This window comes from Parambassis ranga, chromosome 15 (genome assembly GCF_900634625.1).
Source record: "Parambassis ranga chromosome 15, fParRan2.1, whole genome shotgun sequence".
Taxonomy (NCBI): domain Eukaryota; kingdom Metazoa; phylum Chordata; class Actinopteri; family Ambassidae; genus Parambassis; species Parambassis ranga.
This window is the reverse complement of record NC_041035.1, coordinates 6,578,131-6,602,343: the sequence shown is the minus strand read 5'-3', so window position 1 is coordinate 6,602,343 and position 24,213 is coordinate 6,578,131. Positions and strand designations below refer to the sequence as shown.

Below are 24,213 nucleotides of genomic sequence, written 5' to 3'. Positions count from 1 at the left end.
GTGGATGGGATTGGGGATGGTGTGTTAGTCACCTCAAGGGTGGTACCTCAGTGTTGCACCTCCATGCATCACCATATGAAATAACCAAGAGAGCTAAGATGTGGTACACCGTGAAGGAGAACGCCCACATACACACACACACACACAGGCAGAAACACACATCTTCTTGGCCTCTGGCAAAACCCTACCCATGACCCGATTCAGTGTCAGTGTGAGGTTGGCCTTGAGCCTAGAGTAGATGAAAGATCTCAAATTACCGAACCGGGCTTAACTGTACTCTTCATATATGGCGTACCTCAATAAGTATGCAACATTCAGCACACCAGATAGGGAGAGAGTCTAAGAGAGGGAGGAAGGATGAGCGTTACCAATTGCATGCTTGGAAAACAAATTTGCAGGAGAGAATGAGGTAGGGATTGGCGGTGGGAGGGGGGACATGAATATTGAAATAATCAAAGCAGATGCTGCTTTTTCTGCTTCTTGTTTTTGGAACACTCTCCTCATTTATCACACTCCTTCACCTAGTTTATTCCCTCTGTCTCCCTCAACCCCCCCCAATCCTCTTCCTCTCCTCTTTCCTTCCTCCTCGCTTCAACAACATTAAAGAGTGTTCGTGGGGCTGCGGCATCGCGCTCTAATGAAAGCGTTTGTTGTCATTTTTCAGATGCGCAGTGTGAAATTAAGCGAGCAGTTTATGTAAGAGCCGTAGCGGGAATCAAACGCCGGGCACACATCGGGCGACGCCAGCTACTTCAATCACTTCAAGCTCATATATATGTTCCTTTTGTTCAGTTCGCTATCTGCTGCACTAAGCCAATTTTCTAGCCAGTCTCTCTGCATTTAAAAAAGTCTGATTTCTTTCCCTATGTGGTCTTAATTCATATACACCCCCCCTTCTCATGCTGATAAGTGGAGCCATGGCGCACAGGGAGGGGGACACAGAGGAAAAACATACAGTACACAGTTTGTTTTATGCAGCTAGTTAACATTTCTAATGATCCTTCTTTCATGTTCCCCTCCTCTAACACATGCACACCCCCCACACACACACACACTCACACAAAGATGCACAAACCACTTCCTAGAATTTAATCATCTTAATGAAACACAAGATGAATGTTTGTTATGCTTCTTTTGTCTGTTTGTGAACATTCTTGTTTTTAAAACCGTGTGTCTATCCTGTTATCTGTCACCAAATAGTTAATGTGTTGTTGTTTGATATTCAGTTCAGCTATTTGTTTATATAAATTATTATTCACTTCAGAAAAGTATAAGAATATAAATCACATAAGAATTTAAAATAAACTCTCACTTCAAGAAAACTGCCATTATGAATGAGGGTTTTTGAAGCTAAATGAATGGCATAAATATGCTTCGAAAAATTAATGGATACAGTCTTGATGCGGATATGTGTTTATGTATATGTATATATAAAGTATTTGAAGTAGAAAGCACATTTTTGCAGGGTCAGTTGCAGAATTACTCCTAAGCTCCACTACTCTCACTGCTTGTGAATTATATTCCCTCCATTCTACAATTATGCTCAGAGGTACCTGTTGTGAAAGTTAAGGCGCGCAGAATATTTTGGTTGGTAATCCTGCTGTGCCTGTACATTTTCTCACATCAGTACTTCAACTCTAACCCTAATTCACATACCTAAAACTTCCCAGTCCCACCCAGCATGCCTCCTCCTCCATCTCCAACACCCCTCATCCCTCGACTCTCCTCCAAGTCCCTCCGTCTCTCTCTATCCGTCTCTCCCTGTCTTTCTCTGCTCCGTGAGCTGGAAAATTGGCTTCAAAAGGCCACTGCTGTGAACAAGGGCCAGCCACACAGTTGGGCCCGTCCGCTTTATCTTTCACGCCATGGAGGGGAAAAAAAGGTGCCGGTGAGAGAGAGAGGAGAAGAATGGAGAAGAATAGTTTTGACCAGTCACTGAAACCAATAACCAGGAGAAAGCTACTTACTAGAGGTCTCTCTCTCTCTCTCTCTCTCTCTCTCTCTCTTTATGTGTCTGTCTCCTTCTCTGTGCATCTTTCTCTAAATGTCTCCACTACATTTCTCTCTATCTTTTCTTTTCCGCTTCCACTTTTCCTCATCATCTCTTTTGTGCTTATTTCTCAGTCTACATCCTTTCTTTCTTCCTCTCTTCTGCACATCCTTTCACTCACTTCCTTACTTGACCTTATTCATCATTTTCTTTTTTGTGCCTTCAGATCAGGGAATATTGTATATTCACATACCACAATATTACCTTGAGAGGAAAACAAAGCTTTTCATATAGGAATACATTACAGTTCTATAGTATGTTATCTTTTTTAAAGGCAGGATGTCATTTTAGCATCCTTGATAAGAGTGTTCAAAAACAACCAACTTGTTAGAGACAAAATACAATCAATGGCTCAGAAATATGTTTTTCATCAACAATTATATGTTTATTTAAATCTGTAGTATTTCAACATTTGTGGTATTTCTGTATTTGATGATGTCAGTACTGTCTGATAACATCCAGAGACTGAACGTTGTCAAATGTTGTCACCAACTTGGCTTTCTATGGAACAAGAGGCTCTGGGTTATTGTATGTTGTTCCAAATCCACATCTTATTAGGTCTAAGAAGTTTTCAAACCCAGCAATCTGATACCTTTATTTACTTGTAGTTTGTAGTGGTCACCCGTGGGATAAGATCAGATCACAGAGCTTCTCAGTGGCTGAGGATTGTGACTGACCATCTAGGACTGTAAGGGGAAAGAGCCTCCATTGATATTTCCACATTGTCCTCATAAACTTCGGGTGATAAGAAGTAGCGGTAACAAGCAACTGCACAGAGACTGATGATGATGCAAATTCCTTTCTGTTGACCTTATAAAAAGCATGTGCGATATATAAAATGCAGTGTGTCTCTACTTCCAAAATGAATCTTTCTGGTTGCCAGTTATGTGTTTATGAATATTGATTATCTGCTTAAGCAGAATCTTAATGATTATTTTCTGTCTAGCTGGAAAAATCAGTGCACTAATGTCTGGAGCCCATCGTGTACAGTATGAGCCGTCTAGCAGGGAAATCCATTGTATTTGTAGCATTGCTTTGAATATAACCAAGATGTAAATTCCTACTGACAGCAGTGAATGAACATTGCAGTTGCAGATGTGAATGCATTCCCCCACATCATACTGTCTGTATTATTTGAGCAAGACTTCTGTGAAACTTGGCCATTGCAGTTCAAACCAATACATGAAGTGTTTGCTGGTAGCCTCTGAACTTTCGCTTATGCTGCCCCTGTTTTCCCTTTCCTCAGAGGGTTACCTGTGAGGGGACACAGAGCTGAATCAGCTGCACTTTATCCCCTCTCATGGTGGCATGCTGGCACAGCGGGCACTAGCAAACTGGGCATTGGATGAAATGCTGAGAGGAGATGTGTTTGGGGAGGAGGGTCAGGATGTGTGCAAGTGAAGGTGTGATTCCTGTGACAGCATTCTGTAGGCTGGGTTGTATGGACCATCATCTACTGTGTTTATGTGCTAGTTTATTTACTACTTGTGTCAATTTTGTCCTAGCAGAAATGTCGTTATCCAAAGAACTGTACCCTCCCAAAGATACACCACCTTTTACATGAACTGAGCCCCTCTTTCCTGCTGCCTCAAATAAACACATACATTCACACACAGCACTCACCCCCTGGGGTGCAGCAGGAGCTAGCACTGGAGGATTATAGAGAGGGGGGAAAAAGCTTTCAGGAGGACAGTCATCTGCTTCTCTCCTGCTGTAGACCATCGGCAGGCACAAAAAAACTGCCTTCCTCCCTCTAAGTCCCTTTTTGGCAATGCCTGCCAAAAAACTGGGCCGAGCAGCTTTGCGAAAGGAAAGGAAGGCAGGCAGGCAGGCAGCCGATCCCTCTTTCTGTCTACACGGCGAAAAGAAATGGGCTCATTTAGCCAAAGCTGCCACGGTCAATGCAGGGCTCTGATAGAAGCTTTGGTAAGGTGAAATCCCTCCTAAAAGGCTGTTAGTGACTGTGGAACTGTTGGACTGCTGTTTAGAACAGGCTGTTGTCTCCTGTCATCCACCTACTGTTCCTGGTTCCATGTGGGTGTTTTATCGACACCACCACCCGTGACACAGCGTATCTCCCTCAATATAAATACTTGTTGTTGCTTAGCAGGTCCATTGTGTCCACTCCCACCAACTGGTTGTAGGCCAGAAGAAAATAATCTACATTTTGGATTTGACCATTGGTCAAATAATACCATGATTTCTTCATATATTATGTGCAAAAGGTTGCTGCCATGTCGCCATGTGTTCAGCTCCTGGCGGCTCACACATTTAAACAGAAGAGGTTGTTTATCAGTGGGTGCCAAGCTGTGGCATGCTCAGGGAGAAGATGTTGTTGACCTTGAGTTAAAATGGAGCTCTTATCATTAGTTGTCTTGATTGACAGCTGGGACTTTATGAGCCATGTGGAAGGGTCTATTTCTTCCATCTCCAGGGGGTTTGGGGCCATTGTATGAGTCACTCTCTGTCTCTCTCACATATTCTCTCTCGTTGGTCTCCTTCTTTTATTCAAATAGTTTAGTTCATTAGCTGTAGTTGGCACAAGCCAGCATCTTTTAGTTCCAAAGTAGTAGTTCTATCCATGGACTTTAAGCAGCAGAAGTATATTTTATCCAACTTAACAAAAAAAGTTTACAGTAACCTAAGTAATCCTGAATCACCCTTCAAGTCACCCATCCTCAGCAGTCTTGTCCTGCTGAGACAATGATGGACATTTCATGCTATAAAAGTACACAGTGGAGGTTGTCTTCACTTGTGTTCTTAGTTTATTGCGTAAACTAATAGTGGCTTACATTGGTGGGGTTCTTGGCAACAGTTTTATCAGTATTGTCTCTCTTTCTCTACCTTTATTTTCTCAGGTTCTTAGCTCTGTCCAGACTGAAGGCAATCCCCTGGACTGCCACTTCAGCCTGCTGCAGCCCTACCAGGTGTTGACAGTGGAGTTATCTGCAGGATCCCAAGGATCCAGACATGGTTCCTGGGCTGACAGCTGTGTATACGAGTGTGCACGAGGGCGCCTACACCGCTTGTCTGTCACTCGCATCCCACTACCATCCTCTCCCATCTCCTGTTCTCATCACCCCTCTGAGACCACACTCCTCCTGGGGTTAGGCGATTCCTCCTTAGTCCTTTATGACCAGCGTCGGGGGATCTCTCTCTTGGCCTCCTGCCCCGTGCCACCCACCCTCCTTGCCTGGCACCCGGCCGGGGCGGTGGTCATGTTGGGTGGAGGACAGGAGGAACTTATGTGCTTCGATGTGGGCTTGGCACCTGTAAATATGGCTATGTTAGCAGAGGAGGAAGCTCCAGCTGCCACATTAAGACTAACTCAGCACCTTCGCTGCTCTGGACGTCTGGAAGTGCTGCAGTGGGGGACTGGCCTGGATGGAGGCCCAGAGGGGACAGACATGCTAACATTGGCCTTTCATGGGGGACCACTAGCAGCCTTGAGATTCAGACTAGGTAGGTAAAATAAGATTTAGAAATACTTTTTTAAAGCTACGCTCTTCAATCTAAGGATGGGCTACAACTAACTTTTAATGTTCTGTTCTTACATTACACACATGGTTTTAAAGAGAAAATCATGTCAAGGCCTTCCACACCTTCACCGTCACCTCTCCCTAATGAAGATCCCCTTGTCTTCCTCTGTTTTGGATCTGACACTGCGCCTGAACCCAGCTGTGTAAATATGGCTGCTGTGCAGGTCGTTCTAGAACCTCTTCACTGCTGAAGGAAGTTAATTTGTTGACAGGCGGGGAAGGTTAGCAGGAGTCACGCTCTCAGAGGTCATTCAATAATCGCCCCAGGGCACGAGCCCCCCAGGTGCATTCTGGGATGCATTTTTCCGATAAATCGTTTACAGTGGCTGCGCAGTCCCTCGGGGCTCCCAGATAAAGTTTGCCAATCAAAATTTTTCCGAAGCAGCCACCTCACTCACTCCACACACACTTATGCAGTCTTATACGTACGCACACACACACAAACACACACACACACACACACACACACACACACACACACACACACATTCCGCATCTTTAATTGTGACTTTGGAAAGAAGATGTGACAGTGGCGTGCAACTCTGCTGAAGTTTGAAAGCAGCAGCATGTGGGTGGAAGGAGAAAGGTGGAAAATGTGTGCCTTTGAGTGTGTGTGTGTGTGTTTGACTATGTGTATTCGTGTGTGTTTGCCTGTGTGCACAGGGAAAGGGGAGGGTGTCTTCCAACAATAGCTTCCCCTTCTCTGATCGCCTGCCAAGGTTTTGATGAAGAAAGTCACTGCACGTCTTTTCTCCATGATAATTCTTCTCTCTACACACACGTGTGTATTCTTCTATTTCTGTGCTTCTATACACACACATACACACACACACACACACACACACTCCAACTCATTTTGTTTGTGTGATTGCACTCCTCTGTATTGACTTGTTTCATAAGGCCCACTACATGACAGAGGGAGTGAGTCGGGAGGCGGCAAGGAAGAAAGACTTGGCCAAGCTCCAGGTTCTCTCTATTCCATAGGAGGCAGCCCCCCCACCCCCACCCCCCTGCCTGCCTGCACCAAGTTATCTCATCTGGGCACACGTTGGCCGCGGCTGGGCCTTCACCGGTACAAGCTGTGGAGGGGCAGCCCAGCAAATGTGCTACACACCACACAGTCATTGCTTTGCAGGGATATGAAAGTGGTGAAATATTACTGATGTTTAAAGGACAATTACATCATGTGTTCTCAGTGTTTCTCTCTTGTGTTGATGGTATACAATGCAAAGTGCCTTTTCTTCACTTGTACTGCTCTTCATGTCTTGCTTTGTGTTGTTTTGTGTTTAAGACATGTGGCTGGTCAAATAATGTCGGTGTGGACAGGTGCGTAAAAGAACTGTGACTTGTCCATGCCACCACAATAAGGCATTGTCTCTGCTCCGTTAGCTTAGAGCAGACGTCAACACCCAACTGAAAGACCCCAACACACACAGTTAAACTCACACACTCCCCATAAATACATACAAGCCGCTCAGCTGATGTATTAGCCACATTAGCCCACTCTTTAGGGGATTTGGGGGATTGCTAATTGCCAGCTTGTCATTTTAATTGCTCGTACCACCACCCCCACCACCCCTTACCCACACACACACACACAGATATACACACTCAACTTCTTTAATTAATTAGACAAGAGTCAGTGGTGAGTTTGTGTCCCTGCAGCCCGGCCTGTTGACAGCACTTCTGTCATGGATCACCTGCTATGTCCAGAACTGTGCCACCTGCCATGTCCAAATGTAGTTTTTAAATGTATTTGCTTTTCTACATATTAGCAATACACGGTGTGTATGTAAATAAAACTAACATAATAGGAACCAGCATTTTAGTTGCCACATGCATGGCACACATCAGCTCGTTCCCAAACAAGCCAGTGTTTCTTCCATCTGTTGTACCTTCATTATTAAGTCACAATGGACCATAATTACCCCTGGCATTCAACACCTTCACTCCCCGTTTGTTTGCTTGGTGAGGTCACAAACACACGCGCACCTTTTGCCCTTTTGCACACAGAATGAGATACCTCCACTGCTGGGAAGGGCACAAAACCTTGTCCTTCCATTATTCAGCAGAGTCCTAATCTGCTCACATGCACACGCAAGCAAAAGCATGATCACCTCCGGTCAAAAGGCATAATCAGATACAGCCTTCCTCAGACAACCTCTAAGCTGAAGTCCACACTCACTGTGTTGATGATAACAGTTAAAGGGAGGACAGTTCTTATCATAAATACCATTATTTTTTAAGTAGGACTCCTTATATATGGTAATATACAGTGATTTATTTTGTACTTACACACATAGTGATATATGCAAAGTGCAGACCAGGGATTGAACAGACTAGACAGCTAATTGATTGACAAGTCAATGACAGCATAACCAATCTAGTGGCACCTTTAGACTGATCTACTGGACACTGAGCTTAGTAAGTAGGCCTATGTGCTTTTTTAAAGCCTTGTGAGTTTATTAAGCTTTCCTTTAACCTGTGAAAAAATACACGTTGCTATTGGTTGTCTATGTTCCCTTATATTTGATGTAACAAAATGAACCAGCATATTAGTTTTAATATGAATTTTTTATTTAAAATTTTAAATAAAAGTTTTAAAAAATAAATTGTTCCGTAAAAGTTAGAAAAAAATGAACAGACTCATTTGAGATCTTACTTAAATATACTGACACTGATGGAAAATAATGTTACATACAGTCATTTAGCTACAGATGCAGGCAAGAGGAAATCTGTGATTTACTGTGTTTTAAGTATTGATTCAGCTGCTAAAGATTATTATTGCATCTTGCCCATGATGTTATTGTTTGTTTTTTTATTTATTAAAAAATAACTCTGTCCTATTTTTTTAGGTGCTCTTACAGGTGGCCAGATGGGTCCAGGGGAAGTGCTGCAGCAGCGGCTGCGTTGTGGTCAGATCAGAGAGGCCCTAGGCATCCTGGAGGCCATGGACTGGAGCACAATGGGGGACAGTTGCTTCCGTGGTCTGAGCTCAGTCACCAACTACCTGCTGAGGCTGGAGCTGAATGCGGAGAGAGAGGGTGGGTCTCTGCGTCACAGTCCTCAGCCAGTTTTAAACTATCTAGCTATGGAATTTCACGGGTCATATTTGTAGAACCTCACTCATTGCCTATTTTATTTACCCTTTATTTGTTGTTACTTGTGAGATTTTTGTGAATGTGCCTCTATTCAAATCCTCAAAATAACATTTACATTTATGAATTTTCTCTTGCTTGTTCTGTTCTGTCTGTAGCCCAGCTTGAGGCAGCTCTGGGTGTGTTTTATGCCCCACCTGTCCCTCTCCCTGACACAGTGATACTGGAGTACAGGGAGCCAATGAGGAAGTATGCTCGCCGCTTTTTTCAGCACCTCCTCAGGTAACACCAGCCTCTCTGTGCTGTTCCTGGAGTGTTAATTCGATGCACTGATGGAGAAATTTGCTTTGTGTTTGTCTACACAGAGGTCATGGTCAGTTGTTTTGTAGGCTCAGAAATGATCAAAAATATAATTAATCACTTATAGTTATTGATAGCTGCTGCCACTGGCCATGTGACACTACATACACAAATGTACAGATTATTTTTAAGGCATACCAGAACATTATGTTCAGTTTATCAACAGAGAGTGGAGAATCCGAATAAGAACACTGTCCAAAAAGCATCTTTCACAAAGTGACATCCATTGAAAAAACAATTTAACACTGCTTATTTCCTGCTCAGTATACGGCTATTTTAAAAATTCTAAAAAGGAAATAGCTTTTGAATTTCATCACGCACACATACTGATGCAGCTTTGAGTCATTCATAAGGCACACATGCACCTGTTTGGGCTGTTGTTTCATTTTCCCTTCTGCCATGAGAGCCTTTTGAAATGCCTGTTTGACTGAAATAGACCCTGTTGTTCCCACACACTGCTGCTCGCTGCTCTCCATCCTGCAATTACCTCCTATTCCTCTCTCTCTCTCTCTCTCTCGCTTTCTTTTTCCTCCTCTGTAGCAGAGCTGGAGCGTTGTTTGGCATCCCTCTTCCTCTCCTCTCTTATCACCTACCTGCATTCTTTTTCTCTCCATCAACATCAAATGAAGGAAGTCCCCCCCCACTCCTCCTCTCTCTCAGCTTGTGTTTGTTTGTTTTGTGTTGGCTGTAGACAGGGAAAGTTGAGGTGTTTTGTACTGGGAGATACAGCACTCTCTCCCAGCTTTAATTCTGGATAATAGGAAAAGAGCTTGCTATTCTCAGTTCAATTATTGACAATGTTGTCTGCAAAAGTGTACTGAGGACTGTGTGGGTGCATACTGCAGACTGATTTAGTTGTGTGCTACAGACTTATTAATCTATGATAAACACATTTCTCTAGCTTGATAATATTTAGAGATCGGTGGTGCCTTTTTGACGGTCTTCATCCTCTCTGCAGGCACCAGTGTTTCGAGAAGGCCTTCCTCCTCGCTGTAGATCTGGAAGACAGAGATTTATTTATGGTGAGTAGAATGAAAATCATTAAGGACAGCACTGAGAAATAAAACATGGCTGAATAGAGTGTTGCCACTGTGGATGGGTTCATCCAGCAGTGTAACCTTCAGTAAGCAAATTACCGGCTAAAGACCAAAAATGAAAAATAACTTACTTACACTTAAAATAATCATTCCTAAAAACTGTTTAACTGTTTTTTTTCACTTAGTTATGTTTATTTATAGTAAGTGACATACTCAAGTCGAGGATAATCTCCTGCTCCTTGTCCATTGATAAGTTAAAATAGACTACAAATTTACACGTCAGAGATGGTTTGTTACACTGGACCATCTGAGAAGTCGTCCTTAAAAACAAAGAACACAAGAGCTATATCTGTCAGTCACTGTCGGTGCTGGCAGTTCCTATGTTGATTGGTTTGATTCTGTTGTTTAGCCACAGACACATAGCTTGAAGTTGTTTCACAAAATTATCACATTTTTCACATATTTTAGCTTTGAACACTGTATGTTTTGAGGAATTTCTATCAATTTGGTCATTTCAGCTCAGATAGCCCATACATATTGGGTGTTTTTGTGTGTGTGTGTTAAGTGTTAACATGTGACAGAGCAGGTGTGATCTCAGTAAGGGCCCCTATCTTTTCACAACCTCCGTAGCCCTGGCCCAACTCTTCCCTTTAACTCGTTTTGTTCTTCCACTCTACCCTGAAATGCTCCTGTATGTGTGTGACCCCCTTTTTCATGGGGCCCCCTTTGCTTCATGCCTCACCCTAGATATTAGTACAGACCTACACACACACAGACACACACGCACACTCCTCTTGGTCCCTCAATCACACTGATAGCACTGGTTCCAATTCCCTCCCCACTAAGTAGTGCTGCTGGGAAGCCGAATTGAAAAGGTGGAGTCGAGTCTGTGAACCTTGAAAGAGTGCAAAGGAAAGGAGGGAGCAGAGAGGAGGGGTGTAGGTGGAAAGCTACACGACAAATTTTAAAAAAAAAGGTGTGAAAGAGAAGAGGCAGGGTCCCACTAAGTCACTTTCGTGGCGTCAAAGGATGAGTAAGGAGGGATAGGGAGCTGGAAAAGCATGATTGCAGGGTTTAAACTGAAAAACAGGATCTGCTTCCATCTACATGTACATTTATACATGTGCTGTAGTATGCACACCATATTGATACTGGATTTTTAACCTACTTTTTGTGCTTTTAACAGTCTGAAATGTTTTAAACATTTTATGTAAGTATCTCTTTGGAGCTACTGGACACTACAAACCTCTCCAAATATGGAGCCAGTTCACTCTCCCATTTCCATTGAAAAGAAGAGAGAGAAGAGAAACATGTCCCTCTGCTGTGTTCCTCATTATTTATTTCATGTTAACTCTCAGAACCCTGAGCAGTTTCTGGACAATTTTTGCTCTTGTTACACTTATAGTGTCCTCTGTTTGTGGAGGCCCTTGCACACACCTGGCTCACCAAATATACCAGATATAATTGCACCCCCTTGTCAAGCTAGATGTGTAACAAAGTCAATGCTCACTCTCGACAAGCTTTTTCAAGCACTTTTTTGGCTCATTGATCAAGAGAGCAGCAGCTCATCATCTAAAAAGAGCAAAGGAGAGAACAGGGGAAAAAAAGAGGACGTTGACATTTCACCCGTTGCTCTGTCCCTCACTCTAATTAGGCTGTGTTGTTGCTTTAACCTGCTGGTTGGCTGATTGAGTTGAGGTGGAGGGGGTTAATGAGGGCAACCCCCACCTCCACCTCAACTCTTTCTAACTTTTAAACTTGCTCACAGAATTCAATAATGCACCGTCACACACACACACGGATAACACACTCACCTCTCCTAGAAATACTCAGCATGAGAGGACCCCCTCTATCTCCTCACCCCCCCCCCCCCCCCCACCTCTTTCAGCCACATTGTTTCCCAGCTAACAATAGAGGCCCTCCAACCTTTTTTTCTACCCCCAAAAAGAAACCTTTTGTTCAAATGAAACACTTTAGTGTCGGGCTAAATTGAGGAGGAGGAGGAACCGGTGGCAGGGGGGGGTGTCTTGGCGGAGATGGTGGTTGGGGGGTGTATGCAGAGTTAGTGGTAGGGGGTTACTCAGTCGTTTGCATTTTTTTTTCATAATTGGCACTGTTCTGTAGCTCCCTAATTAGCCTTTGATAATGAGTTGATAATGTAACCAATTAGGTCATTCGTCAGCCAAGTCAAGCGCCGACAAGTTTTTTTTTTTTTTCATCACCTCCCTCCCCCTTATTTTTCTCCATCTTCTTCTTCTTTTTCTTCTTCCTGGATGCTTGGCTCTTGATGTAGCTTGTTAATTAAATCACATTGTGTGATAGCTGACTCTTTTGTTCCCCAGTGAGGGCTTGTACTGTTTCTTGTCAGATACGTTACCAGTATAAGGCAAGCTGCGTCTGTGGGGTTCACCCCATATCTGCCTCTTCTATCTGACGCCAGGCCTGGCAGTGCTGGAAGAGGAGGAGGTACAGCACATCTTTGGCAATAAGCTTATTATTGTCGCTCAGATAAGTAATTAGTGCTGTTAAATCACTAAGTCCTTAACACCTACAGTATCTGATAGTAGTCATGAAAAACAGGTGTCTAAAACAAAGATGCTCAGTCCCAGGGATTATTCCCATGCTCATTTCTTTATGTTTGTGGGCAAACACACGTACACCCTAAAATATTTTTAAAAACCTGTAGCTCTTAGTTTGCCATCTGTGAGAGGCATGATTGTTACGGAGGCATTTCTGGTATTTCACGTGCCAGAGGCCTGGTACCCTGTACTCTGCTCATTCATCAATCCCTACATAGAGGTTAAGGTGTATTTTTGTTGTTATCTTGGCCTTGGTTCCCTCAACCAACATATACCGTTCCACTCACGTTCCACTCCACATGATCATCACTTTAAGCTGTTGCTTACAGACATGCAACAAGTGTATCACTGTGATTTACAAACATGTCAAAGGCTAAACCCGGCAAGAAATGTATTTAATAGAAATTTAGATTTGCGTTACTATTGCAAATGAGTTCATGGATCCCTTCAGTCAGAAGCAGACCTAATAGATAAATATTATAATATTTTGCTGGTGCAGCCACATTCCTCTTCATTGATTCAGTTCAAACATTCAGTTGAAAATGGACTGGACACAATGTCTTAAATAAAAATCAGAAAATAATAATGTGCACTGAAAATTACCTAAATATTAGGCCTCAAATGTATTACAATCTAATTTATGTCCAAGATCAATTAGCTGGCCTGTATAAATAGAAAACTGACCTCATACTTCTGTCGCTCTGTAATGATCTTGTATTTGCCCTGAACCATGCAGTCTACTCTGTATGTTCACCTCCCATCGATCCTGTTTGACAGGAATCCACAGCCGACACGTCACACTGCAAACACACAGACATGAGCCCGTCTGTTAATGTGCTGTAAGCACTGCTGTGTGCCAGTTAACCTAATCCCTCATTTATTTGGAGGTAACCCAAATATCAGTCAATATCGAGCTCTTAGTGTCCACCACCTCCCTCCCTCCCTCCCCCCCTCTACTCCCCCAAAAATGGCCCTCTAAAACGCCCCTTTTTATCAGCGTGGTTAGCTGGCTCGCTGCAACCCCTAAAGCTCTTATATAAATAAGATTAGTGTCGCGTTTGAGCGTTGGGGAATAAGAGGTGTAATATCTGATGGTTTTATATGCAGTATTATTGTTATCCCTTCTTAGTCGGGTTGATACTCCTCTCTCTCTCTCTTTTGCTCTCAAGCTCTCAGCTTGTGTGTGTCTCTCTATCATTTTACATTTGTTCAATCATTCTCTGGGTCTCTTTCTGCAGATTCAGACAGTATTATGAGGAGCTAAGCTGGAATAAAGCGCCACAGCATCAAATGTTCATATTGTTCTCCTCTGTCTCTCACAATCTGTCTTTCTCTGAGCCTCTCTCTCTCTCTCTCTCTCTCTCTCTCTCTCTCTCTCTCTCTCTCTCTCCTCTTGTGATTTTTGTCATTTTATCGTTTCACTGTACTGCCTGCTCTCTCCGCCGCCTGTTTAATCTTGTGTTGCTCTGTTTGCTATCAATTAAGATGCCTCACTCATATCTAATTGAGGGGCATGTCCTCGTTCACTGCAGCTGAATTAGGCACCTCGGTCCTAGGAGCCGATTTAGGTTCTTTTGAGGCCATTTTGTTGTCGGCCATTTTCACATTTCCTCCTAACTCTTCGCCACAGAGGGCAGGCACCACACTATAATTACCCAATCTGTTCCCATTCATACTCTTCAATTTCAGCACCTCTTTCTCTCTCTCTGTGTACCTCAATCCCTCTCTGTTCCCCACCTCTTTTGGAAACCAGCACCCCCTCCTCCTCTTTTTCCTGTGGGGGTACAAAAGCTGGGTTACAATATGGGGGTATTAAGGCCGGGTGCAGGCTCAGCTGGGGGCTGGCTTTAGCCAGCTGAGGGTTATCCGTGGCGAGCCCTGAGTCACGGCAGTGATGTCCTGTGATGTCGCTGAGGCGGAAGACTTTTCTTAACACGCTGTACCCTTTGATGGGCCCTCAGGCCCTGCACTCAGCCTGGAGAAACCGTTAGGGGCTCCTCATTGGGTGCGAGGATGAGAGTTTGGTTCACTCCCACCTCTGAGAAAAGAGGAATTCTTAAATATAGTTTCAGATTTTCTCAGATTATTTTATCTGTTATTCCTAAGTCAAGGTTTGACATTTAACTAATATTTAGCAGCTGACACTTTTAGCAATATTTTACTTGCCTAAGAGACAGATAGTCATCATAGCACACTCATAAAAACACATTCAAATATTATTTATTGGTACTACCTTTATTGACATTTTCCAATACATGTCTGTCATGTCTGAGAAATAAAATGATCAATATACACCCAAGCCCAAAACAGTACTAACCAGCTGTTTTTACATTTACTATGAAGTCAGAGTTGTGCAGTTATTGATGGTCATTGCTGCTGTTTTCTTCTAAGACATACTATTTCTTCTGCTGTTTCTCGTTCATCAGTTCTAAACCTAACTGTTTTAAAGCATAGGCAGAGCTTCTGTTTCCTTAATGTATTGCATTGTGGGAAAATCTGCCCATCAACAGCCCACAACAAATGTATTATTTGTATTAGTTGTAGTTAAATCAATGATAAATGGACCCCAGCCTTGTTTGTAGTGCAGAACTGATGCTGCTGGTGTTATTAATGAATATACTGCCGTCTTTAATTCAGCCACCCTCGGACACCATTTAACCATATTATCTCTCTTTATGGCCATGTGAGGCTCAAACAGAGAGATACAGAGGATACATGCTGTTTCCAATATTGTTGCAGGCTGATATTGTAATATGCTCGGCTGGATATGTTTCTCCGTAAAGAGAGAATACCGGCAATCTGAAAGGTGAACAGTCCCTCGCCTCTTCTTCCACTTTTGAAATGTGACAGATAACATCCACCGTAGTTCAAAACCAGAGAGACGACTGACTGTGTGTGTTTGTGTGTGTGTGCGGTGAACGCAGGCTGATTTCAAAGTTTTTTGAGGAACCAGCATTTCATCCAAACCGGTGCTCTTTCTGATGTTGGGCTTCAAACAGCTCATTTTTTTTCTGTCATTTCATCTGTTTCTTCCTTCTCCTGCCAAAATACCGCCCCCACCCCTCAAAAAAAAAGAAAAAATCCTATTGTCATCTGAGCCTAGATTCATTTTAGATTAACGTTTATGTTTCTTTCTTTCTTGCATTACCTTCAAAGGACCTCCATTATGTTGCCAGTGATAAGGGTGAGGTGGTGCTAGCGGATGTGGCCAAGAGGAAAGCTAATGAAATCGAGGCGCGGGCCATCGCAGGCAACGGTAAGAAAATAATCATCATGTCTCACCAAAAAGACACCAAATGCGTTATTTCTCCTTACATCCCAAACAGGAGGTGGATTTCTGATAACCCCAGTAACTCACCCACTTTTCTTACATCTAAGAGCAGGTTTTTTTCTCAGGCTCTAACCCTCGTTTCACAGCTCAGAGGAAAGTAAATCAGATCATGTTTGACTGAAGAATATTTAACTCTCATATCATGTTCTCATTTCATCTGAAGTAATGATGCAAAAAATTCCAGCACATATCTAAGTGTAAAAGGTGACTTTTACATAATCATGGTGGGCACAAAATTGATACACACATATATGTAGATGAAGTTTTCCTTATTTTCCCTCAGTAAAATAAATAAAAATGTATTTAAAATCTGAAAAACTAAATCTAATATCCAAATAAAACTGTTAGGAGGGGAAGCCAGCTAAGGCCCAGGGTTTGTGTGTGTGTGTGTATGTGTGTGTGTGTGTCTGCTGCCCTTTGACAAACACTCCCGAAAGCACATACCAGAGGGGATCAAGCTGAGTTCCTGATTACACACACACACACACACACACACACACGTCCTCACAGAGGGCCTATGGGTGAGCAGAAAACTCAAATTTGTGAGGAAACTAGATGAACATGTTGGATGAGTCCTTCATTGGTGCTTAAAACACACCAGAAGGCTGTGCGGGCATGTGTCTGTGTATGTGCCCTCACAGACAACCAAATGAGTCAAGAGAGGTATTTAACTCCACTGTATAAGGTCAAACCCTTAAGGCTGAGCGTCTGTGTGTTTGTCTGCGAATGAAAATGAGCGTTGTGTAACTGTGAGGCCTGTTTGCATGCATTATTTTGTGTATTCCTAATGTGATGCGTAACACGCACACGCCTCCTTATAAGCCTCTTAATTATGTCCTCGATGATTTACCTCCATCACCTGCAGCATGTCCTATCCTTGGACAACAGCACTGCAGAGAAAGAGCCAAGAAGGGACAGAGAAGAAAAAAGAATAATAGGGGGATGACAGCAGGGAAAAGAATATTAATAATAATAATAATAATAAAGAAATTACAAGTGCCAAATTAAATGAAAATATAAACAAATAAAGAAAAAATACAGGATCATTATTATTGCATTATAATGCAAAGTTATCTGCAGTGTTACATAGCTGTAGCTGCGCCACTCTAGCTTGCTGTTTTTATGGCTTTGTTGTATGTTGGATGTGTAATCAGATTGACAGAGCTGGAGATAATAAAAAGTTTTCACCTATTGTACATTCAAAACAGATAATCATGGAACTGAGTGGGTGTTTGAACATGTGCTTGTGTGCATTTCACTTATGTGTCAGCGCTCAGACAATCGGACGGAGCTAATAGCTGAGCAGAAAAGACAGGTCATAAATAATGAGTGGCTCCCTTCACGCAGAGGGCTCCAGGAAACAGGTGGCTCGCTTTACACACACACACACAGACCTATACACAGCCATATGTGCCACCTCTGGCATGGCAGTCACACAGTTATCATTAACTGTATACATACTGTGTGTGGGTTTTCAGTTTCAACTTACTCATGCAGAACACAACATGCAAAATACACTTGAGCTGTAAAAGCAGTATTTGCTGCTTGACTCCTTCCACACTAACTAAACATACATTGTTGCTGCAGTTCCCACAGTGCAGCTGCAGACACCTTTGGCCCAGACTGTCAAGAATTAACATGCACAAGGCTGAAAATTGTTTGTTTTCAGTCATCGCCAAATAGTAAAGATCCAGTTTAGCAAGGCCCTCAGAGACATGTTTGTGTAAATATGTATACTGTAAGTTTGCAGTTGGGTGTGACCTACGAAACTCTACATGTTACATAAAGGGACTATTTACAGTAATTAACTGCTAAACACAATTTTGAAAGTCTTGTTACAAAGACAAATACACACATTTAATGTTATGCACACACTGATCTGCTCATTTAACCTGCAGAGTAATAGCATAATAATGACAGGAATGTTCATTCTTGACTGATATTGCTGACTTGATTAGTTTCCTGCTGCCTAACAGCTATGTTGCTTCTCATTGATCCTTCATTAAGACACTTGAATCAGAGGTTGCAGTTCAGGTCCACGTGGGACTTCTGAGTAGAGCCCCTGTCTGTTTGCATTGGAAAAGAACATGTTGAGGTTATCAAGGCTTTTGATTGAGCTGCCTCTCTTGCGGAGGTTTTCCAGGAGGATCAAGCTGAGAGGAAGGAGGATATGATTTGTCCTACCTGGCTGGGCACTGGTCTAACTCACTGCCACCACAACCCGGATGTTCACAACGACATTTTTATGTCAAGAAACATAACTCTTCGTGATTCAGCAAGTAGTTTACCTTCTAAGTTCCTAGCATGATACCAGCTTGGAGCTTTGAAGACACATACCTGTAGTTGCTGTCCAATAACTGTCCTCTGTTGGGCTTCTCTGTTGTCACCTGGCCAGATATTGATCAGTTTGATCAGCTTTCTTCTGGGCTTCATGTGAGCTACAGGATAGAAAATAACCCACATGTGCAGGTGTCAGCTGTTCCAGGCCACCCCAGGTTGTTGTATTTACCTTAAAAAACATAACAAGTAACAAAGAAATGAGCCGATTTACGTTTAAAAACGCATTTGATGCTATTGTTTGTACAATTTTTCACTCATTTTCTAAAAAAGAAATTGACTAAATACCAGCTGGAGTGGTTGTTTAAGGTGGATGTCTGTCACAGACTTGGAATCAGATCAGGCAGAGACATGGCTCTTCTACGCATCTCTGCTCATATTTATGAGCATCCGTTGTAAATCCAGATGAACAGAGATCCTGCTGTTGCTTGCACACACACATACATAAACACACAATGGAGATCACGCATTTCAGCTGGGAAATGGTCCCTTTTTATAACAGCATTGGAAATCGCTTATAGCCGTCTGGCTGACAAGTGTGCTGATTTGGATAGATACGGCATTGTGAGAGGCAGAGTAGCAAAGGAGTGCGCGGGAAAGCCTCTTTCTTTTCCTCTCTATCTCTTTTTCTTTTGAGGAGCACTTTGCCAGGAGGAGAAGCCAAGTTGGTTTCCTGATCATTCTGTCTCCCCCTCACAAAGGCTGATGTGACTGCAGGGTCTTTCAATGGGCAAAAAAAGACGAGAGCTTTATCTGGAGATCCACTTCTCCTCCTCCTCTTTCTCTCTGTTCTCGGTCGTTATGGTGAAAGCCTGTTAGTGCCGGTGAGTGTTGAAGGAAAACACTGTTTGTTTCTGTTTCTTGCTCAGTCTTGTTGGCTGCTTTGTTCGCACATTCTCCATTGCTCTTTGGGGTTCTTGTCTCAATTCAGAAACTTTACAGATGCATGTGTGTGAAATCTACACATACATGCACACACGACACACAGGACTAAGAGCAGAGAGCAACCTTCAACATTCGTTTTTTTTTAGGCACCGTAATAGAATATAGTGGAACAATCCGGGCTGTTCTTTGTATGTTTATATGTATGTATATGTATGTTTAATAGTATAATAGTATGTGTCTTTGTATGTGTGTGTGTGTCTTAGAAGAACTCATCAAAGGCAGAAATGGTGTGTGTGGTTCCAGCCTCGATGACGGACAGGCAGAGAGGAACCAGAGTGCCACGGCCTCTTCACACTCAGATGCTCCTAGAGCACAGTAAGTATTATGCGCTACATGTGTGTGTGCAGTTGCACATTTGTTATTTAAAACCAATGTAATATTCACTCTCCTCTAGGAGTTGTTAAATATCTGATAAATACTCCACTCTGTTTATCAGCTTGGTCAGTGTGTTTGAAGGCCAAGCAGAGAGCGTGAAGAAAAAAAAAATATTTACAAGCTTTAGTGTGTTCACGATGTTTTAGCCATCTAACCAAAAGTACGGATTGCTGAAGTACTCAGACAGATGTGTAGCACTATGGGTGTCCTATTTCACATTATCATTTGACACACTGCTATTATACAACATTGATTATAAACACTTTAAATACAAAAAAAAAATCCATAGTTCCCCGCACTACAAATACACATTTGTCATCACTGTAGTCGTACATGGTCCTCTCCCTCAGAGATTCTCCATTGTGTGTGTATGAGTTGTGTGAGAACATCTACAGCCAAATGACCCAGCTGCAGATTAAAGCCTTCACTCCCGTTGACATTTCAAATGTCAAAGCCACATCAGTTCCGGGTCTTACGCTTCCAGCGATGCCAGCGTTGAACCCAGAGTCCATTTTCAGTCTTGGGAGTGCAGCCCAAACTCACTGCATCGCAGTGATTGTTTAACACAATCGTCCACATGAATGACATGTTGAAGCAGTGTGACTAAAGACACTCTGAAAGCATCCGTCTCTGTTTCACATAAACAGATACATACAAATATAGCCATCCATGTCTCTATTATTGTGGGATGGTGGTGGTGGGGGTGGGGGTGGAGGGGGCAGGGGGATGATGGATGGGGCATTCCTTGTCATACACCAACTAACATATTGGAGTATTTATATGGGATTTGTGTGCATTAGATAAAAAAAAGGCGCTCTTGTTCTTTTCATCCTCATAGGCTTTTCATGGCTGTTTGACTGTAACACTGATGACTCTCTGCACCCCCCCACCACAACCACCACCACCTCCAACCCCTCCACTCTGCGTTTCTCTAAGCCCCCTCCATCCATCCCAAATCCCTTCCTATCGGCCAATTTAAACAAGCTGGGTCCAGAGAGAGAGAGAGAGAGAGCAAGTGGAAGAGACAGAGAGATGCTGTGTCCTAAGCTTGTTTTAAAAACAGTAAAAGGAACAAGAGGAGGAAAAAAAAAAGAGTGGTAAAGAGGGTTAGGGCGATTTGGCAGCCAAAAGCCGGGTCGTACTACCCCAGGTCTTCCCCTGCACCACTGACAAAAAGCTAAGAAAGCAGATCCCCAAACCTCCCCAAAGATAATGGCCATAGAGAGGAAGAGACAAAGCCTCTGCCTTTTTTTATTGCACAATTCCCCCCTCCTTTAGAACAAATTTTCATATTGAACCCCCCCTTCCCCTTTTGTAATCTGGTCTCCGATGAAGTTTCATTGTTTCTCATGTGAAGCCAATGACAGCTTAGCCGAGATGGAGTAGGGGAGGCATTATAGCGCGGGCGTTCTCCCGTTTGGCTCGCTGAGAAAAGAGCAGAGAAAGAGAGGGAGGCGAGCACAATGGCGGTTTGGGGGCTCCTCGCAGATTCCCGAATTCCCCAAATCCTGCGTGCAGAGAAGTGAGAGAGATCGAGACAGAAATCTGGGAAGCATCCCAATGTTCTTTTGGTGGCTGCTGGCCTCTTTCACTCATCACATAGTGTTGTGAGGAGAACAGAGGCCATGTTCATTTCTGTTATTAGTGGAGGTCAAAGTTGATATGTTGGTTGAGAGCGACACATTTATGCTTGACAATTTAATTTTTAATTTTATGTATTTGTTTTCGATGAGAATCTATTTGGAAAAAGGTTGATGAAGGACAATGCAACGGCCCAAACAAAGGTTACCACAGACTGAAAACAATGGTTCATCAATGGACATTCACCTCCTGTGTGGTTATTACATCTGCGTGGATGTGTTCCATTTGCCTGGGTCCAGACCTTTGAATCAGAGCAGTCCACATAGTTCAGATCGATGGACATGAATTGACAGCTCTTTCTGATATCAGGCTTCCATTACTCTTTAGTATGCACTAAACTTTAGTAATTTAAGTAATTTTGGACAGTCACCAATCATACCAATACCAATGCACTGATGCATTAAGGTTTATGTATATCAGATTATACTCTGTATCAACTGATGTGCAAAGGTCAGGAATTAGTAGAAGAGGTGTCACTCTGCTCTCTTTTTTACTCAAGTATGAAAGAAAAAACCAACCAGAGAAGGCCGAACGCAGAGACCATCCACGTGACCATCAGCCCAGAGGTGCTCAGGACGCTGAGACAAACAGGTGTGTAGAAGTGTTATATTCCTATGATTCTTTAACCAACAAAGTTAGATTTTAGATTGGTAAGCATGGTGTATCTTGCATTATACCAGCAGACACACATCAAGGTTAGAACCTTTTTACCTGTTAGATACCATTGTTTCATCGTTTACCTCTACCTCATCCAATCACACAGTCGTGTGTTCTTTCCTCTTGACTTGAATCCACCCCCCCATGTTTCTGTTGATGCTTGCATTCGCCCCTTTACAGCCCATTATAATAAATCACAGCTAATAATGTTCAGCATGTCAGTGTCAGGCCGTGTTTTAAGCCCTGCAGCAATTCTCCGGCGACATTCAGCCTGTTTTATTCTCTGAACGTCGCCTGAGTGCTCTGCTCTCTCTGTCTCAGATGTCTGTGATGACTAACTGGTCATTTAGGAAAAAACACCCATTAAGAAAACATCACTTCTTCTTCTTCTTCTTCCCTCTCTCCTCCATAATGCTCTCACCATTTTAAATAATTCCATTTTTCAGGTGATTAACAATTGTCTCTGCACCAAATCGCTCTGTCATTTGATAATCCGGACTGTAGGCTATTGGAGAGAATTTGCATCACCGTTTTAAATATCTGTATACGGCACGTCGGGGTTTTAATGTCAATCATAACCTTATTAACAGAGGGCTCAGAGCAAGAGAGATCGCCACGAGTGACAACGGTTTACATTTGTTAAAACCCAGAAAAGGCGACGTGTCCGACCTCCTGAACGAGCCTGTAACCTGCTCAGGCATTCAGCCACATGTGTTTATGTGCTGCAGGGCTGCTGTGTGTGTGTGATGTATAAAGTTTGCTTGTACTTGTTTAAAGTGTCACAGCTGGTTTATGAGACTGCTAACATCTGTTTCAATCTGTTGTGCAGGAGGCAGTGGCAGTGACAGACTGAATGTAAGTCGACTGATGGAAAGTTGTGTCCTGTACAATCTGACGTGTACTGGTGTCACAGCAGTTTACTACAATGCAATGATTCTCAGCTAGGAAAATACTATGACAATAAATCTCCTTAGTGGCAGCGCAATTACAAAAATAAATCCTACATATAAGTGTGTTTTAATAGATTCATCAGGTGTTAATATAGCACCTATAAAAGTAAAGTTGTATTTTAATTGTATTATTTATAAATAAACTGAGTTAGTTTACATGAAAATAAATGATTTACGAAAAGGTGAGATAGGCGCTTTTTTAGTGTTAATTAATTTTGATATATTTGATTGATAGTTCATTAGTTGGTGTCTGACTTTTTTTTGCTTAAGTGCACTTAACACCTGTGAATTCTTTAATCTTCATAAACGTAGAGCAGTACGGTGGTTAAGAATCTGTAGGGTATTATATTGCACTACTGTGTATACTTTGGAGCTGCACTGCTGATTAATTGATTAGATAGGGGATTTATTAGCTGCCTCCAGCTCCTTAATTGCTGCCTGCTTAATTGAATAATCTAGAAAATAATTTGATTTTCATAGTAAATTATCAACATTAACATACAGTACAAAATCATGTTCAGATTATTGTCACTTTATGTTTAACATAAGCATTTCTGTTTAATCTCTCTCAGGATGATGAAGATCCCGGGACGCTCCGTGTGGTTCATTTAGGAATGGTTTGAGAAACTTACATAATGTAAGACTACAGCTCAATAATAGTAAGCTCATTTTGTTCCTATTTGTACATAAACCTGTCTCTCACCTGTATAAAGATCTAAAAATGTTATTGTTTACATGTACAGATGTGATTTTTTTTCCCCTACCTGTCACTCTGTGTGTGTGACAATCAGAAACACTGGCTGTGCTTCCAGATTATTTTCTGTGTTATTGAAATCTGAACCAAATGAACAGTGACACCTGCTTCTTCCTTTAAAAACATGACAGAAAATGTTTTAAACCTTGCCATTAATCAGCATGAAAAAATAAAGACTTCCATTATACTTCCATCACCACTGATAGTGGATGTTCCAGGCTTCCTCTGACTCTTTGTGTGTGTGCTGTGTGTGCTGTGTGTGTCTCTGTGTGTGCGTGTGTTGGCCGAGATTACGGGCCACAGTTTTATTCATGAACAGGAGCCAACCAGCGACTTTAAAGCATCGCGCGGAGCCCCTTTCCTGAACAGCAGCCATAGCCGTGTCAGAGCTGTCGACGCGCTGCGCTCACCGACTAATCTGACAGCGCTGCGCGATCCCTAATCCCTCACTGTATCGTAATCTATTTACTTTGCATTCTAAGAGGATTTCCACCAAAAAATATACAAGAAGCGATGTTGGAAATGGACAGAAGATCAGCAAGGATGCTTTTCTGCTCCTT

At 42.6% G+C, this 24,213-nt stretch overlaps 1 protein-coding gene across 3 annotated transcripts in view; it reads left to right on the top strand.

Annotated features, from left to right (window-relative positions):
• Positions 1-23,778, top strand: part of wdpcp (WD repeat containing planar cell polarity effector) — a 51,563-nt gene extending 27,785 nt beyond the window's left edge. For 2 of the 3 annotated variants that reach the window (XM_028423614.1, XM_028423615.1), the window contains exons 10-18: positions 4,909-5,512; positions 8,445-8,633; positions 8,846-8,969; positions 10,006-10,069; positions 15,820-15,919; positions 19,480-19,591; positions 21,792-21,883; positions 22,779-22,804; positions 23,472-23,778. In XM_028423614.1, the coding sequence (XP_028279415.1) occupies positions 4,909-5,512; positions 8,445-8,633; positions 8,846-8,969; positions 10,006-10,069; positions 15,820-15,919; positions 19,480-19,591; positions 21,792-21,883; positions 22,779-22,804; positions 23,472-23,522 (1,362 nt within the window). In that variant the 3' untranslated portion in view covers positions 23,523-23,778. The remainder of the gene's footprint in view (positions 1-4,908; positions 5,513-8,444; positions 8,634-8,845; positions 8,970-10,005; positions 10,070-15,819; positions 15,920-19,479; positions 19,592-21,791; positions 21,884-22,778; positions 22,805-23,471) is intronic. The other variant, XM_028423616.1, reaches the window with a different exon arrangement.
• Positions 23,779-24,213: the final 435 nt, after the last annotated feature.